The 19,467-nt window shown below is 38.5% G+C and overlaps 1 protein-coding gene across 1 annotated transcript in view; it reads right to left on the bottom strand.

Annotated features, from left to right (window-relative positions):
* ADGRB3 (adhesion G protein-coupled receptor B3) overlaps window positions 1–19,467 on the bottom strand; it is a 477,442-nt gene that overhangs the window by 244,340 nt on the left and 213,635 nt on the right. Inside the window, exon 9 of the mRNA XM_026844073.1 lies at window positions 18,850–18,956. Coding sequence (XP_026699874.1) covers window positions 18,850–18,956 — 107 coding nt within the window. The remainder of the gene's footprint in view (window positions 1–18,849; window positions 18,957–19,467) is intronic.

Below are 19,467 nucleotides of genomic sequence, written 5' to 3'. Positions count from 1 at the left end.
TCATATTTCACCTATTTGCTTCTATCTGGACACCAACAGTTTCTTAACAACCATGTTCTTAAAGGAACTCCATGGGCTGGACTGCAGCTTTAATCTACTGCCATGACATAGCAAGGAACTGGTCTTCCTTAGAGGAACAGCTGTACAACCACTGTTGCCACTAAACAACTAAAAGCTCTTAAAGGAGTAAATGCTAAGGCAGTCCTTGTTATTATAAAATCTAGTTTGCCATAGGGAAGTAAAGTATACCCTTCATCTCTGCCAGCCCAGCTTGGCTAGTCAATACAAGAGCAATGGTTTAGGTGGAAGCTGATTATGGTGCTTTCTTCAGTAGCACTAACAACACAAAGGTGCTAACTTGGAACAATCCTGCTTGGTTTTTCAAGAATTGCAAATTAAATTATGAATTGTTCCTGTGTATCAGCCAAGAGAGCATACTTTGGTGGTAGTTCTCCCTGTAGATCTGTACAGGGCCAGTGTACAAAACATATATGCAGGTAGAAGAATCCTCCTGATAAGAAGCTGAACTTGTGGATCTGATTAATTCTTAAAGCTGACTCAGCATGCCAGGAATATGTACAGTGTATCACAAAGATGTCACAAAGCCAAACAAGGCTGAAAAAGAGTGCAATGGTTTAAACAACCTATTTTGAAATGTGCATATAAATTTATGTATACAAACACAAGTTCTTCCAAACTGAAGCTAAAAGAAACATAAATGACCGGAGACCTTAGACCTTACTCTAAGCAGTAGGGCTAAAGAGAAAAATCTGTGCAACTGGCAACCAAAATACTGACATCACATCTGTAAATGTATCTTCAATTGCTTTTTAACTTGGCCTTATTACTGACATATAAAGGGAAGGATGACTAATCTAACAAAATTTGGTGGTGAAGTGGAAGGAAGAGTATAAAGATACCTTTTGTCACTTCCAGATCTCCCCAGCCACTTTCTGTGGATATATGGGTCCTCATTAAAAACCAAAAATAAAAGGATAGATACGTAGTAAAAACAGTACAGTGACTAGAATTTTCAAAATAACTTTCATTAAAGTAATTTTTAAAATGCAATTATCCTTTAAAATGCTGTTCGCTCATACTTTGGTTACATTCTTAACCAGTCTTGAGATAAACTAGACATATGTAACACAGCTGGGGCTGGGTGAAGGGGTTGTTTTAACTTATGTCTATGGCCTTAAGTCATCTTTGTAGCAGCTGGGGATTGTTATGGACCACAACAAGCTTACCCAAACCCTAGAAATACTTAAGACTTAAGGGAGAACACCTGCCTGCTGTAGCATTGACAGGGAACAAATCTGCTCTATAGCATGAGTTCAGAGTTACAAGCATGATTATACAATCAAATATTTTCAACAAAAGTTTCAGTGAGAACTGAGGCAATTAATTGGGTTTTTTTAACCAATATTTTAGCAGAAATACCTCCCTCAGTCATCAGAATAATATAATAAGTAATTTGACAAAAAGCTTGCTTGCAGGAATCCTTTTGTTCAGTTTCTATTCATTTTAGAAAGAGGCTTTGAAAGTAATCTTATAGAAAAATAATAGCGGAGAAAAAGGTACAAGAATGGAAGAAAGTTCATCTGAGTAAATGCAGGGATCTGATATTATATTCATAACATTATAAACTACTTTATTGGGAACAAGCAAAAGCAAACGAGAATTTGATTTGTGATTGTGCCTGTGAAATGTTGCTATTTGCCTCATCTGCTCCCAAGCTATGTCTGGGTAGCAAATTAAAAGAGCATCATCTAGCACAGTAACAAGAGAATAGCAGAACTTTTGCTGGAACCCATCCAGCTGTTCACTGACCCCAGAGCGTATTTCCAGGTTTTGAGGATTAACAATGTTCAGTGTGTCTTTAGTCAAGCCCAAAAGATGTACAACATAGAAGACAGTCCATAAAGCTGAACTCCCAAATCTAACATATGCCTCAGGATGTATTGTGGGAAAGGCATCACACAACTTAAGAGAGAACAAAGAGGTTCTTTTAATTCCAGTAACAACAGCAAAGAGATCAGTCCTCATAAAAACTGTAGCACACTCTTCTGCTTCTATAAAACACTGGTAGGGAAGTTGTCAAACTATTCAATGTGTTATTTCATATTGCATTAATTTGCTTCTTTTTGCTCCACCTGCAGGTTCACCTCCCCATTTGTTTTTCCATGCTCCTGCAAGACTTTAAACTCACATTTTAAAGATGTCAGGTGCCAATTGGTTGTTGGTTTTGGACCATGAATAGCACACATAGTCTTGGTCTCAGCTGATTTTGGAATGCAAATAATAAATTCAAATGATCCTAATTTTGACTGGTTTTTAGGCTTTTGAATAAGTAAAGCTCTGTTTTCAGTGAAAAATTTTGCAGGTAGGTAGCAGCAGAAGTGGGAGCTGTAATATACACTTTAGTGTTTTCAGCAAGACATTTTGATTGCTTTTGGACACAATGATAAAAAAGGTCTAGCAAGTGCCCACAATGCCACAGGACTAAATTGTTACACTTAAGAAGTAGCCAGCGTTGTGGTACAGGTCGTTTAAAGTACTTCAGAATTATTGGCTCCTAAAATGACAACTCAATTTGGAACTCTTTTTAAAAAATGGTATATCCTGAAAGCTGAACTTCCCAGCACAAGTACCCATCCTCCTTTGGGCCACACCATTCATACACAGTTGATGACCACCTTTTCTTTACTCCCTCAAGCTCCAAACCAGAAATTCCTTCCCCTGATCCTTAGCTACCTCTTCAGGCCCACACTGCCTTGAGTTACACTAGCAATATAACCTTAGAAGCAGCATAACAAAACATAAGTTTGCAATGTTTATAAGAAAGGAAAGTGGGTGAAAGAGTTAATTAGTAGAAAGTTTTGACTACAGACCGGCAAGCAACATGCAGGGCAGGGTAGGAATTAGCAGCCTGTTTATTTTCAGTTTATTACATAATGTATTTTCTTGTTCTAAGACAGCCTACAGCTCCTCAGCACAGCTTTAAAATCACAGGCCATTCACTCAGTTGATATAAACTGGTGCAGCACTAAAAAAGCCAATGAAGATGTCCAGATTAGTGTGGGTTGAAGGTGGTGGATTACTTGCACAGCTATCACAAGAATCTTTCAGTATGAATATAGAGAATATTCTCATCAGTAGTTAATGTCTTTCACACAGTACTGCTTATTTTCTAGGCTATGGTCACTGTGATATTATGCAATGTCCAAGAAAGCTATTTTGGTCACTACTGTAGGTACTTGTAGTTCTCTTTCAAGGTCATTTTTTAGTGGTCTTACAGACAGGCTCATTAAAAATAAAGTTTATGAGCCGAGAGATAGTGAAATGAAGCAGCTGTTAAAGTGACACTTCAGTTGTCAGCCTAACCCCTAGCCGCCTGCACTATATGGCTGCATACTTGAAAAATTACTGAAATGTTTAACTGGACTTTGACTCAGGGTCCAACTGCCATTGTCCCTCGATTGTCAGAACGTATGATATAATTAAAATGCCTCTTTACAAAGTCAGAGCTCCTAGGTCTCCGGCACTGGAGTACAAATTTATTACTGCATAATAATTACTGCCAACTTAACAGCTAGACATGGTTTAAAAGGACAGAAAACAATGAACTCTCAAGAAACCGATAAAAGACTTAAAAGAATGATTAATTTGAAGAGTAACTATGCTATCACCCTTTTTTCATTACTTTTTAGTATGATGTTGGATTCGTGTCTATGTATTACCAAACATGTCATTAATATATTTTATGGCAGTGGGGACTATAATAACCTGAGTTAGGAAGCCTTGGATAGAATTGAGGAAAGATAGTTTTAAATAAAAATATATCCTGAAATTGCTTATAATCTGCAAACCACTTTGCTTTGCACCTCCACAACACAATACTAATATTTTGTAAAATATTTTTCATAATGCTCCTAAGATGTAGAACAGGAAGGAGTATTCACATCACCTGCAATAGCCACTTGAATTACACAACTGTATTAGAACCCTAAAGGCTCTTGAGAGTGTTGGTTCCTCTACAGAACAACCCAGAACACCTGAAATCTTATCTTGAATGCTCTGAATCACATTTCTTGACCTCTGGGGCTTCTAATCTTCAGGCTGAAATTGTTGGTACTCCTTCAATAAATATGTCACCTCTGTGACAGAGTAACCTGCTAGGTTAATGTGGGGTGAGTGGTGTACATTGTCTACCTCGATTTCAATATGGTTCCCCACAGCCTCCTCTCAGAGAAACTGATGCATTATGGTCTAGACAAGTGTCTGTGCTGTGGGTAGGGAACTGGCTGACAGGCCTCACCCAGAGGGTGGTGGGAAATAACTCCTTTTCAAACTGGCAACCTGGCACAAGTGGGGTCCCCCAGAGACTGATATCGGGTCCGATGCTGTTTAGTAGCTTCATAAGTGATCTGGATGATGAGACCAAGTGTACCCTGATGAAGTTTGTTGATGATAACGAACTGAGTGGGGAAGTGGACACTTCAGAATGGAGAGCCATCCTGCAGGAAGACCTGGATAGGCTAGAAGAGTGGGTTAACAAAAATCTTAAGAAGTTCAACAAAGACAACTGTAAGGTCCTGCACCTGGGAAAACATATTCCAGGAATGCAGCACAGACTGGGATCTACCCAGCTGGGGAACAACTCTGTGGTAAGGGACCTGGGGGAACTGGTGAACAATAAGCTCAATAGGAGTGAACAGTGTGCTGCTGCATCAGTGACATAGAAAGTCAACAGGATTCTGGGTTGCATCAACAAGGGCATCATCAGTAGAGATAAAGAAGTCATTACCCCACTCTACTCGGTGCTTGTCAGGCCACACATGCAATACTGTGTTCAGGTTTTGTCCCTGCTATACGAAAAAAATGTGGACAGGCTGAAGAGGGTCAAGAGGAGGAACCACAAAGATGATCAAAGGCCTGGGAAGCCTGCTGTATGAGGAAGGGCTGAGAGAGTTGGGTTTGTTCAGCCTTGAGAAGGCTTAGGGGAGACCTTATCACCATGCTCCAGTATGGAGACTTGCTTTTTTCAAGGAGTCACATGGCAAAGACAAGCGATAATGGGTAGAAATTACTCCTGGGGAAATTCTGATTGGACACAAGAGGAAAATTCTTCACAGTGAGAACAATCAGCCACTGCAATAACCTTTCAGGGAAGTAATGGATTCCTCAACATTGGATACTTTTAAGAGTCATGTGGAGAGGGTGCTGGGCTATCTTGTCTAGACAATGTTTTTACCAAGAAAAGTTGGACCAGGTCATCCTTGAGGGCCCTTCCAACCTGGTATTCTATGATTCTATGATTTTACATTAAACTTACTTTTATAGTTACCAGCATTGAGGTCCAGAAAGGTTGGAACTGAAATGCTGAAGTCTGTGGGCTTGAAGTTAGGCACATAAATTAAAAAGGCAGAAAATATATCTTTGGCACCTGAAATATTCCCCTAGGTATAATCCTGAAGTTAATCGAACTCATGCAGCATGTTGATGTTGAAACTATAATGTGATGTCATTGTGAGAAAGCTCTCCCTTTCAGGTTTGAGAAAAACTTAATTAAAGGGTGTTTTTTTCTGGTTGTCGGCAGACAGTCCTTTAAATCTTTTAGCACAGAAGTTTCATTTACTTTCTTTTAATATGATTACTTACAATTTGTTTGTTTATTTTCATGATGCTTTAGTGTTCAAGAATATTATTTCATCCATCTTTTAAAAGAAACAGAGTAGGTCTAAAGGTACAGCTATGCATCTTCAGGTATACATCTGAATATTTATAACCTAATGTCATATAAGAGTCTTTTTCTTCTCTATGCATTCAATATTTTATGGAGACTGCTAAAGCAATATAAAATAATTTTCCATTTTCTCATCAGTGAAATTAGTTAGTAATCTCTATCTAGATCACAGTAACATAGTAATAAATAGTTTCTGCAGAGAATAAGGAAATCATGTATTCCTCTTGTTAATAATAGAAAAGGGAAAAAGTAATTTGTATACATTGTGTCAAGGAAGATTACGGATATATATTAAGGAAAAGTTTTTACCTAAAGGAAATTATGTACCATAGTGTACCTGAAGGGGCTATGCAGTCTTCCATATAGGAGGCCTTAATAAGAGTCAAGAAAATAAAATGCTGGAATAATGCAAATAATTCTGATATTTATGGGAAAGACTTCTGGGCTGGCTGATCTCATGAATTTCCTTTTGATTCTATAATTCTGTAACAGGTCCCTGTAAATATTCTGAAACCAAACAAAAGTCTCCTATGACTTACCCCAACCAGAAACATAAAAGTTTAAGGACTGCCCTGAAACTGAACTTTTGCCTTCCTCCATTTATCCACTGTTACAGAATCACAGAATCAAGGTCGGGAAAGGACCTTGAAGATCATCCAGTCCAACTGTTAACCTAGCACTGACAGTTCCCAACTACACCACATCCCTCAGTGCTATGTCGACCCGACTCTTAAAAACCTCCAGCGATGGGAACTCCATCACCTCCCTGGGCAGCCCATTCCAACACCTAAAAACCTGTTCTGGAAAGAAATGCTTCCAAATATCTAGTGTAATCCTTCCCTGGTGCAACTTGAGGCCATTCCCTCTTGTCCTATTCCTTGTTACTTAGTTGAAGAGACTCATCCCCAGCTCTCTGCAACCTCCTTTCAGGGAGCTGTAGAGGGCAATAAGGTCTCCCCTCAGCCTCCTCTTCTCCAGACTAAACACCCCCAGTTCCCCCAGCTGCTCCCCGTACGACCTGTGCTCCAGACCCTGCACCAGCTTTGTTGCACTTATTTGGACACGTTCAAGTCTTTTTTGTAGTGAGGGGCCCAAAACTGAACACAGGAATCGAGGGGCGGCCTCACCAGTGCCGAGTACAGGGGTCAGATCCCTTCCCTGTCCCTGCTGGCCACGCTATGGCTGACACAAGCCAGGATGCCATTGGCCTTCTTGGCCACCTGGGCACACTGCTGGTTCCTGTTCAGCCGGCTGTCAATCAACACCCCTCTCTGACTGGCAGCTCTCCAGCCACTCCTCCCCAAGCCTGTAGCACTGCTGGGCGTTGTTGTGGCCCAAGGGCAGCCCCCGGCATTTGGCCTCATTGAAACTCCTCCAGTTGGCCTCAGCCCATGGCTCCGGCCTGTCCAGGTCTCTCTGTAGAGCCTCCCTGCCCTCGAGCAGATCAACACTCCCACCCAACTGGGTGTCATCTGCAAACTGACTGAGGGTGCACTCGATCCCCTCGTCTCGATCATCAATAAAGGTGTTAAACAGGACTTGCCCCAAAACCGAGCCCTGGGGGACACCACTCGTCACCGGCCTCCAACCAGATTTAACTCCATTAACCACAACTCTTTGGGCCCATCCAGCCATTTTTGTACCCAGTGAAGTGTGTGCCCATACAAGCCAACGAGCAGCCAGTTTTGCCAGGAGAATGCTGTGGGAAAGCGTAAACAACATCCACAGCCTTTCCTTCATCCAATAAGCAGGTCGCCCTGTTGTAGAAGGAGATCAGGTTTGTCAGGCAGGACCTGCCTTTCATGAACCCATGCTGACTGGGCCTGAGCATCTGGTTGTCCCGCACATGTTGTATGATGGTGTTTAGGATGAGCTGCTCCATCAGCTTCCCGGACATCAAAGTCAAGCTGACAGGCCTTCAATTTCCCAGATCATCCTTCTGACCCTTCTTACATATGGGCGTCACACTAGCCAATTTCCAATCTGTCGGGACATCCCTGGTCAGCCAGGACTGCTGGTAAATGATTGAAAGCGGCTTGGTGAGCACCCAGCCAGCTCCTTCAGCACCCTCGGGTGTATCCCATCCAGTTCCATGGACTTGTGTGTGTCTGTGTCATGCAGCAGATCACTGACTGTCTCCTCCTGGATTGCAGTGGTTCGTTCTCCTAGTCTATGTCTTCTAGCTTAAGGAGGCTGGATTCCCTCAGTACAACCAGTCTTGTTATTAAAGACTGAGACAAGCTATTAAGCACCTCAGCCTTTTCTTCAGCACTTGTTGCCATGTTTCCTCCTGTGTGTAGCAGGGGATGGAGGCTCTCCCTGGTCTTTCTTTTGATGTTGACATGCTTATAGAAACATTTATTCTTATCTTTGACTGCTGAAGCCACATTAATTTCTAGCTGGACTTTAGACCTACTGATTTCTGCCCTGCATAGCCTCACAGCATCTTTGTAATCACTGTGTGTGGCTAGCCCCTTCTTCCAAATGCTGTATTCCTGAGTTGCAGACAAAGCTCCCCGTTCAGCCAGGGTGGTCTCCTCTGGCACAGGCTTCTCTTACAGCACCTGGTGACAGCCTGCTCCTGAGCCATTAAGACTTCCTTTTCAAAGAGTGTCCAGACTTCCTAGACCCCTATAGCCTTCAGGACTGTCTCCCACGTGATTATGTCTAGCAGATTCTGTCATGGTGTACAATATGCTGCACCAAGTTTCGGCTGATACTGTACCTCAATCAGCTTTTGTTCACTCAGATGACATCACCGTAACCCTGTGCCTTAAGGAACTTATTCTAAATTTACATTGATGGTAAGAAAAATGAGGATCATTTCACTATATATAGCTATCTCACTGTCATATACTTCTAAATTTTTTTAGGGAAAATACTCCTCAAAACAGTGATTTGGTTTTAGAGAAAAGGAGTCATCTTAATCACACATAATCTTGTGCTGTTCTAGACATTCATCTCAGGCAAAATGAATCTCTGCACAGATGTCAGAGAAATTGCATGTGCTCTTCTATACGTGACGCAGTGTTGGAGAATCTTTGAAAAAAATCATGTAGTATCTGTGGAAGTCTAACATGTTTCTGGAAGAAGAATGTGAACAGCTCAGAGGAATGCTTGGTTATTTCTGTATCCTCTTTTCTACCCTCTTTCACAATAAGACTCCTATTATTCTGCTCAAGAGATTTTTTTTTTCCACTTTAGCCCATTCCAGAGTCTTTTTTTTTTTTTAGTCATCATCAATATTGTCACTTATTTTAGTCCTTGAGATATAACCACCAAATAGGTGACAGATAAACTCATTATAAAGTTTCAGTATTTTGATTTCTGCATGGATTCAACAAAATATTTTAATAGATATTTTGAATAGATGAGACTGCTCTTCAGTAAAGTAATTAATGGCTCTAGGGATCAGAAATGAATAATCATTAAATAATCACTTATGGATTATTTTTTTTTTTCTTCTTATACTTATCACTGTGTTTGTTGACCAGGATTTCTATAATGCTTTTATTAAGTACTGGTATTAAATGCTCCAATTATCTGTGATTAAATCCTGCTTATGTTGGCATGCTATGTGAGAGATCTTGTTGTTGTTATTGTTGTTTCCTTTTTTAACCAGAGGGCATGTCTTCAAGATTTTTGTTATCTATTTATAATGCAACTCGACAAGAGCAAGAGTTGAGAGGAAAAAGAGAATGAGGACTCTGAGAGGGCTGTTCTCATTCTATGACAGACATAACATTGCTTGAGGTAGAGTCTCCTGGCTCCCCATACTGACTGAGGCTGAGGGTCAGAAAGGGACATACTACAAATGATTTGTCTTTCTTTTTTTCTAGTACATGGTCATTCTGTCCCTAAAACATAAAGCTCTGATTACCTGCTTCAATTTATATGTTTATTTGGTTTTAATCAATTTATTTATTTATTTGATTTTACATTTCTATACAGTCATTCCAATGACATTCACTACTGTTTGCAAGACAAACCAGAATGGTTTCTTCAAGGAAATTAGTATTATTGGGGAGCACTAATTTCTGCATGGAGTACTGTATTAAGTAATAGGCAAGATAAAAATCCTTTGTGCCTCACATACTTAACAAATCTGAGCTTAAACATGGTGGCAGAATGCAGCAAATGAAGTAGTGGACAAAAAAACCCGGGGAAATGACTCTAAGTGTAAGATGCTGTGACCACTTCTTTGCTGCTAGCTGCCTGGCCATATTCTTGCAGCTGTGTTGGAGTGAAGGTTCCTGCAGTTCTGGTAGACTTTAAGGGTAAATTAGATAAATTCTTTCTTTACTGAATTCCTGAAAGGCTTTCTTCTCTTGTTTTCCCTCTGACCATACCCTAGTGGAGTTCACCTGTTGGCTGCAGTGTTGGTTGGTTTGGAATATCAATATGATCAGGGAACACTCAGCTGCTCACTGCTGCAGTAGACACAACAGCAGCAGCAACCACAGGAGCACATTTCATTTAACACACAGATTACTCTTTGGTGAACCAGACATGGAAATGATTATGGATGCTGAGATGATAATGGGGACTTGTCTTTGAATTTAATAAGTAGGATTGGTTGGCTATTAAAAAGCAGATACTCAAAAGCAGAAAGGAAGAAAAGCAACTTATGCAGTTGAATTAAGTTGTGATGTGCCTATGCAGAATAGCAGGTAAATGTTTTCTTCCACTGTATAGGATCTCTAAGTATGAGGTACATGTGTACATTGGTGACATTAAGCACTATAATTTCACGAATGGAGAAGGTAGCACAGTACCTTTAAACACATTTCACTCTCCCGATCCTAAGATGCTCATTTTTGGTGCTTATTGTAATAGAGGCAGTTATGAAAAAGCAGCCATTCACTTAGGATAGAGCAGTTGGTTTCTAGCTTGCATATTTCATACTAGTGGCTGAAGTATTGGGTTATTTCCTCTCTTTGTAAAAGTGCACATTTATTTACAGACAGTGAAGCAGATCTGTTAGAAGACTGAGGAAGCCATACTGACTTTATAACATGGTGTTAAAAGCACTCAAACCCCCGATGTTTCAGTCCATGCAATGAGTTTGGCAGAGCAGAGCAGGCAGAGCCTTCTCACAACGAAGTGTGTGCCCTCACTATCAAGCAAACAGCAATACTGAAGTCATCAGCTTTTTTTTTCTGAAGTTTTAATCTTCTCCCATGCAGAATGGGAAAATATTAGAGAGGCAGGGGAAAACTGTTGCCTGCCACAATCTCTTGATCAGTTGCTTCCTGATGAGAGAGAACAGTTTGCCATTCTCCTGTCAAGATACAGAGGAGACAAAACAGAGCTGACTCCTGCAGATTCTGTGCTTACAAGAAAGGCAAGACAAGGAAAGAAGATCATTTACTGATATAACTCCCCTGCCTATCAAAGGCACAAAGGTGAAGATAAAGAGCTGGCATATACCAATATAAGGATAGAATGAGGCAGAACAAAAATGTTCGTTATTGAGGCCTGTACATTCAAATCTACAAAACTAAGCATGGCTGCTTTGCTCTGCAGCTATATAAAAAGAAATGAAGCACTAAACTAGCAGAAAAGGAGTAGTAAAATTTTTAGGATGAAGCATTTCATTCCCCAGAGTACAGCAGTCATTTCAGTGAGGAGTACATGGACAGGCTGATATGCTGCCCTTGTAATATAATTTGGAAAAACAAAATCATCTCTAATGAGCTGCAGCTGAGCAAATCATTATTCACCTCAGAGTTCTTTTTATCAAATTATATTTTAGCCAAGCACTTGCAAAACTGTGAATAACACTGCTGTGGAAAAAGGGGAAACAGAATTATAGTATGAACTAGAAGCAGCAGAAATGCATTTTTATGGCTATATTATCAGTTTGATATGCAAAGATTCACCTGCGTAAGTTCCCATACTCCTTCATAAGTGCTAATATCTTGACACTAGTGTGATATTTCATATGCAGATTTTTCCTTCCTAACTCTCAAGAGTTAAGAGGTTTTTCAGTTTTTCAACTTCCTCTTTCTGATAGAAAAGTAGCCCAGTTTGCACAAATGCATGTTTCATTTAGTTGTCATAACACTTAAACCGGCAAAAGTTAGTACCTTATTTTTATCAAAGCAACTAAATGCAGAATTCATCATCCAGGTTTGAAAATTGTGCTATGTAGGTTTAGAAAACAGGCTGTATTAGTAGAGATTTTCTGACAGTATTGGAGATGACCTTCAGAAACAAAGTTTCTTGATGACAAGTTTTAGTCTTCCTCATTATTTATGAGCACAGTACAAATCTCTTCCAAACTAATGTCCAAAAGCCATTTAGAGGAAATCTCACTTTAGGCAAAAGGACTATTCTAATGCGTGCTGAGTCAGTGATATATTACCAATATTTTTTAAGCAGATCCCTCACCTTTTTTTTTTTTTTTTTTTCCTTCTGATTCAATAAATCCTATCAGAATACAGGCATAACAGAGTAGAAAATAGAAATAGCCCTATATATTCAAGCAACTTCTCCATTTACACAAAATCAGTTTCTAATACTCTGTACTAAGATCCATTACTGGTTTTCATTAAAAATGGTCATACAGCTTCAGATATTCATTTCATAAAGATCTAATAAGTTATGAAAACTCATTGTTCTTCCATAATGACCTATTTTGATCTCATTTTAATTTTCTGCATTAGTGCTGATTCAAGTCTTTTGTTTCTTAGTTTTGGCTTATTGCTTTTTGGAGGGCTGGGGTGAGTGTTTTCTTTGTTTTTGTTTGGTTTTGTTTGTTTGTTTTCTAATTTAGGTGGCTATCATCTGTAGAATGGATTAAGGTAGATCAAGTCTTTGGCTGTGCCTCTCAGAAGCAGTTGTTCATACAAAGGATGATATTCCTAATGCCAGGCCCTTGCTTCTTAGTCTTGTTTGTAGTGTACTAATGAGATAGGCTTTGAGAAAGTATGAAAATGAAATGAACTCTTATTTGAGGTATTTCACTGACTGAAGATATCTTTCTTTTATGAAAATATATCTCAGAAAAATACTAGTTCAAATTAACTAAGTACTAGCTCAAGTAAACGATTTTAGTTAAAATAATTAGGCAGACCATTTTCTGCTTCCAGATCAAAAGAAGATAATAAGCAATGAGAATATTTCATAACATTATGCAGTCTAAATTTGGGTCATTAGATCATCATCTAATCTGCCTTTCTATATATAACAGTCCATTAAGCTACTAACAGATACTCTTAAAGAGATTAAAATATGCTAGTTAGACCAAAGGAGTTCAGCTTTCAGAAAATGAAACTATTTGCCAAAGGTGGAGAGAATAGACTTTAACAAGGTCTGTAACTTCTGCTATAGTAGTAATTGATTTGGTAAAATGGTCTGCAAACCCAAATCATGTCTATCCCACAGTGGGGAAAAAAACTCCAAATTCTGAGAATATAACATGGAATTAAAGAAAGCAGGGAAATTCCTCCCTATTAACTAAAATCTGGTGTTCAGTATGTGACCAGGAACTATCCATAAGGAACTGAAGAAAGGATATCCCCTTTCTCCTAGATCTTGTTCAACCTCTTTTCTTCAACTCCATCCACAATAAAACAGACACTTGGAAGACATTGCTGTAATTTCTTTCTCAAGAACACATTTAACAAATTGTGCATTGCTGAACAAAATATTCTTTCTTAGCTGCAATGACTGATAACAGTCCTGAAACACTGTACTTGGCCAAGGGCATTTTCTTAATTCAAAGATGCAGGTAGTGCAAACACACTAGGGCAATACAAGAAATCCAGAACAAAACCTGATATATTATCTGTGATGTTTCTTTTTGTGTTCATCAAGTTGTTGCTCGATCCTCTAGGTCACGATTCCAGAAGACAAAGCAACACCTATTTATCACTTTGCATTTTCCACTTATAGTGCTTTAGTAAGAATAATCCTAATTAGATTCTTTAAGTATTATTATTAGAGCTAACCAAATAATTTCTCAAGCATTTATTTCATGGATTTTGGCATTTTTGTCCCTTAATTCGTTCAGCGAATAATTTTTCTTATTAAACCAGCTGTATAAGCTGGTCAAACAGTATTTGTTAAATTCATTTGATGACTTATTTGTACCAAATGTTGGATAAATTATTCATGACTAATTGGTTCTGTTATTCAAAGAGATCTAATTATCATTCCTAGTTTTAAAAGGGACCTGTATTCTGCAGTGCACAAGGTAAAATAAACTAATGGAAGTACAGTCTGTACATTTGTGGCACAGCTGAAGTGCATCATCCTCTTAACTGCTTTTACTCAAGCTTCTACACATGAATTGTGTAGGACAGTGTGCCCTTGAAAGATTAAGCTGATGGCCAACCTCCACTCCACAAGCCAAACCATTCCTCTGCACTATTTCATCATGTTCCAGTGTATAGTCTCTTCAGAGGCCCTGTAGTTATATTTTTACCATGCCAAGGATCTGTGCTGTCACATATGGAGAGGTATGAACATTAAGAAGGAACAGTGGCTAGGCACTAATACAAAAGACCAGAGATAAATTTCTTGCTTAATTGGTCTCACTCAGTTCCCCATCAACAACAAATGGAGAAGTAGTACTGATCTTAAGCACATGTTGAGGTGACATATTAATTAAAGATTGTGAACTACTCTGGAACTATTACTATAGAGTACTAAGTACAGTATTGATATATGTATCAAGAAGTGGTCCACGTATCTAGACAACTCCATTTAACCAATGGAAATCCTTGCTTTCTTCTGAGGTGCCAGTACCTTGCATCTGATGTGCCAGTACATGCCTATTCAAGTACAGGCAGTAATTCTGCCTGGCACATTTTGTAAGTGGTTGGAAAAATAGCTAAATTATTAATGATGCTGGGCGTTATGAGCAAAGTATATTATCTTTGGCATTATGAGTGTATTTTTAACTTTAATGACTCTTTACCTTTTGCAAATAGACTTCCAAACAGATTTATGAAATGAAAAGATAGTGCCATTTTAGCATGATTTACATAGCTACCATATTGTCTATGTAAAAGTCTTAAGATGAAGAACATGAAGCACTAGCTGGCTTTCTGCTACTTTAATACTGTTTATTAAGGGTTGAAGTCTGTCCCATATCACTTCCAGGTGAGTACTATATAGAGAAAATTGTAAAAATACAAGAGGTTTTGTGCATGAGGCAGTGAACCTACTGTAGCTACATATAATAAGGAAACAGTCTTCAGGGGTCAATCACCTGTGGTTATGTGGTAGAATCTACACTATATATAGCATAGGAATCTGGCTTAATGTGAACATCTGCTGAAACCCTCTGTTGTTTGTAGGAAGAAAGTAAAAATCATAATGGTATTAGAGTGGAAGCCTATGAATTAACTTTTCAGGATTTGTGTGAATTTCCAGTTTTCTGAGTCATGGGAGCCACAGAATCAGAATCATGGAATGGTTGAAATTGGAAAGGACCTCTGGAGGTCATCTGGTCCAATACCCCAGCCCCAACAGGGTCATTGAGAACAGGCTGCCCAGGACAATGTCCAGATGGCTTTTGAATGTGTCCATGGATGGAGACTCCACAATCTCCCCGGGGAACCTGTGCCAGTGATCCGTCACCCTCACAGTGAAAAAGTGTTTCCTGATGTTCATACAGAACCTCCTGTGTTTGTTTGTGCCCACTGCCTCTGGTCCTGTCACTGGGCACCATTGAAAAAAGTCTGGCTCCATCTTCTTTGCACCCTTCCTTCAGGTATTTCTACACATTGATAAGATCCCTCCTTAGCCTTTCCTTCTCTAAGCTCAACAGTTTGAGCTCTATCAGCCCTTCCTCACAGAAGAGTTGCTCCAGTGCCTTAATCATCTTAGTGGCCCTTTGCTGGACTTCCTCCAATAACACTATATCCCTTTTGTACGGGGGAGCCCAGAATTGGACACAGCACTCCAGGTGTGGCCTCACTGATGGACACATGGAGCCTTCAACTTCACTACTCACAATCCAAGCTGCCCAAATGTAAGGTGGTTTTACTACATAAACAGTAAATAAAGGTAAATAAACTAGCCATGGTAATATTCTCTAGCTCTGAAGCCAATGAGCACAGACAGCTTGTATCCCTCAAGATAAGCTCTCTTTTCTTCCTCTGTCCCAGAAAATGGTTTTATTGCCTACTGGGAATGGTTTCTGTGCCATGCTATCCTCTAAAGGATGCTAGGCATTGTTTGGGACAGTGCTCACTGGTATGGTCTTACAATCATTTCAGGACAGTGTTTAAGCTTGGGCAGTCACCCTGTTTAGATTATTTACTAGTATAACTGTAAGTTTCCAGTCCAGAGTCTGTGTAGCCAGGTTAGCAGGGTCTGTGGCTAAGGCAGTATTCTCTGGCTCCCAGCATATGAAACGCTTTTCATTAGGGAGTATTTACTTGGGCACAGCACCATGTGAATTCAACTACATGACTTCTGGGCTGGTTCTGTATCATATGTGGTTTGTTTGGAGGGCAAAGAGACAGGGACCTGTCTGTATTCGTCCAGGTGGGTATGCTTTAATGTATTATGTATTATATGTATATTATGTATATCAAGTGCTTTAAACCAACTTCATAATTTTTGAATACTATACACCTACTTCTGTTTTATGTATTTCAGGCAAGAACTGAAAAGGATTCAGCTCAGACTCAGATTTTATGGGAACATTCACAGAACTGAGTGACAGCCCCCACTATTTCTGGTCTGAGTTGGTAAAATAACATTATTGATAAGTTAAGCACACTGAGGCATCTCATAAATGCTTTCATAAGCACACATATTTATTACAGCAACACTGTCTGTCAGCAGCTTCCTTAAAAAGCCCTATTTGCAGGGATTTATAGAGCTGACATATGTATCGTGGGGGGACAAGCCTACATTTGCAGGGCAATGACCTTATAGGTCTTTATTTTCTACAATTCTTTAAATATGCTGTGCTGTTCACTTTGAGAAGAAGTAAGATGTAAGACAAGCTGATTTTCTTTGTGAACAGTTCACGAGTGTAAAAGAAATCCACTTTTCTCCTTTAATTTTTATGCATCTAAACTGGACTGAAATTTTGTGCAGCAATAAGATGATGTTTAGATGCTTGTGTAATTTTAAAGAAGCTTTAGCTATTTTAAAATGTTATTTGGCAAAATATTATTTCACAGTGTCATCAAGTTATATTTAATACTTTGTAAAAGGAAATATAGAAGAACAGATAAATCTGATCTGGGTTACAAATTACTTCTTTTGTTCAACAATGACCCCTTCTTGCCAAGCAGACTTGCAGCTCTTCAAAAAATATTGGTGCCTCACCAAATGTTAGCCAGGTTAAGTCAAACCACTGAATAATATGAAAGAGCATTTCCCACTGCTTGAGTTGCTTATGAATGATTTCTAGCAATAACACAAAAAGAGAAGTCTGAATATCACTACAGAATCAGTGTCACGAGGAATGAATGTTGATACAAAATGTAAAAAGGTTAAGAGCAGAGGAACAAAGGTCTAAAGGGATGGTCTTCTGATCAGGCAGGTCAAGATGAATAAATCCCTTAAAATATTTCTAAATCCTTTAAAAATTTCAGAAGGTTGAAATACTGAAATGCAAAAATAGCAAGTAGAAGAAGTAATTTGCCATGCTTTGAAATATCTCAATATTTTTAATTGCAAAATGTGATTATTTTTTTCCTGCAATATGACATTATTAGTATTTAGAACTGTTTATCTAGTACCTACAGTCTTTGCCTTTATTGTGCTATTTATTAAAATACAGATTCTAACCAAATGAAATACAGATGTATTACTGTTCATGCCCATAAAGTATGTTTAGATATACTACATGCAGCTGTTGCAAAAGAATAAAATATCAGAAATATAAAATGCAAAACAGTTACAGCCAACAATGTTGTTTTTTCCAGTGTGAACACTAAAGAGACAGAGCAACATGCAGAGAGCTATATAAAATAAGGAAGTTTCTCTGTAGTGGGAAAAATTGCTTTGACACATTATTCTGTTTATTTTTAAAATAATGCTCACTTTGGCTTACCCTGAAACTGTATCCCAGGCCTCAATAAAGTTGGAATCTAATGAAACAGAAATGCAGCTCAAAGGAATTAATCAAAATCTTCTCTAAGTAGCAAGTCAGATTTGAGGAATGACAGTCAGACTACTAGTTTTCAAGCCACCAAAGATTTTTAAAATGCTACAGAAGAGTTGCACCTGGTTGAAAGGTTGGGAAGATATGAAGCACACAGCTGTATTAGTGCCCCTCTGCTGAATGATTAATGGAGCAGTGGCCTTTGGAAAAGGAGGCAGAGTAATAAGAATGTCAGTAAAATATATCATGCAGGCAAAAACCACTGTCCAAGAGAATCTTCAAAGGAACTCTTCTCACAGTAGTATTAACCTGGATGAATGCTTCAGCTATGAAAATAGAATGCAGTGAATATACCTAGCATATACCATGGTAGGATATTTAAAAGGCAACATATACAATGTATTACATCTATGCATATAACCATATTTAGGCAGTAGATAAATGTATAATGCATACGCTTTACAAAGAAACTTTGTTAAGAATACTGAAAAAAACCCCATAATATTACTTCATCTAGAGTTAGTTTACTTTTTCCAAGACACTGCAAAAGCTTTACCCTATAATAATTTCCTATTGTTACATTTGAAGGTGAAATTCTAAATTTGATATCAAAAATAAATATCATTTCTGACTTCCTAGTGTGCAATTAAAGAATTCAAGGTATTATAAAATTACTCAGCACGTCACTCTTCCAGTAAATTTAACTTATTCACATCTCATTTCTAATAAGCCAGAATATGTCTTACCTCTGACCCCCATCAAAATTTCACATAGCGGACATGAAAAAAGGGAATCTGATTATTTTTTTTTTCCATTTCTACAGTATGATAAAGCTTCTTTCACTCAAATACAAGGAACAGATAAGATCAGAATGATACACATTAATATAAATTATTCTTTTTAGGTCTATTTTCCTCCTGGCATTTCTTACCAGAAATCTGACTTGAGTGTAAATAAGTAAGGTTTTTTGCAATGATTAGTAATGAATAAACAGGGCAAGTACTAAAGCTGGCTTTGCACCTACTGAATGCTGCAAGTGTCTGTACTCATTTGATATGCATCTAGCAAAACTTGGATGTTCCCAGAAGGCCACTCCATGAACACTGAGAGAGCAGCGTCTGCTAGTGGTGCCTGTAAGTCACAAAGAAGACAGACGTTATTTACATAAGTGAGAACAGTTGCAAAGAATGAACCTTATTCAAACTACATTCCATGCTATTTTAAAAGCACACACAGAAACAATTTCATGCAATGATCATCAGTATATAGGGAGTAGCATAAGATTCTGAAACACATTTCAGTGTTCACTTGGTGGGTTTTTAGCAGTGTTTTCTTAATTAAAAAGATTATGTTTTGCTTCATTTTCATCACTTTGCCTGATAGGTTCTGTCCAATTGATTTCTTCTCAGCTTTTTATTTCTGGCTATAATGCATATATGTATCTGTATATATATATATGCACCACAGAACCATGCATACATGTAAGCTATAAGACACAGGGTATATGTATATACTATATGTATGTATATGCACATGTAAATGTGTGGGATTTATATAGATATATTCACATATATCCATATATACACATATATGAGAGTCTAGTGATGATTATATCTAGAACACAAGGCAGAAGATTTCTCCC

The sequence above is a fragment of the Athene cunicularia genome (assembly GCF_003259725.1).
Source record: "Athene cunicularia isolate RWA chromosome 3 unlocalized genomic scaffold, athCun1 chr3_part1, whole genome shotgun sequence".
Lineage (NCBI taxonomy): Eukaryota > Metazoa > Chordata > Aves > Strigiformes > Strigidae > Athene > Athene cunicularia.
This window is presented reverse-complemented; position numbering and strand designations above follow the sequence as displayed.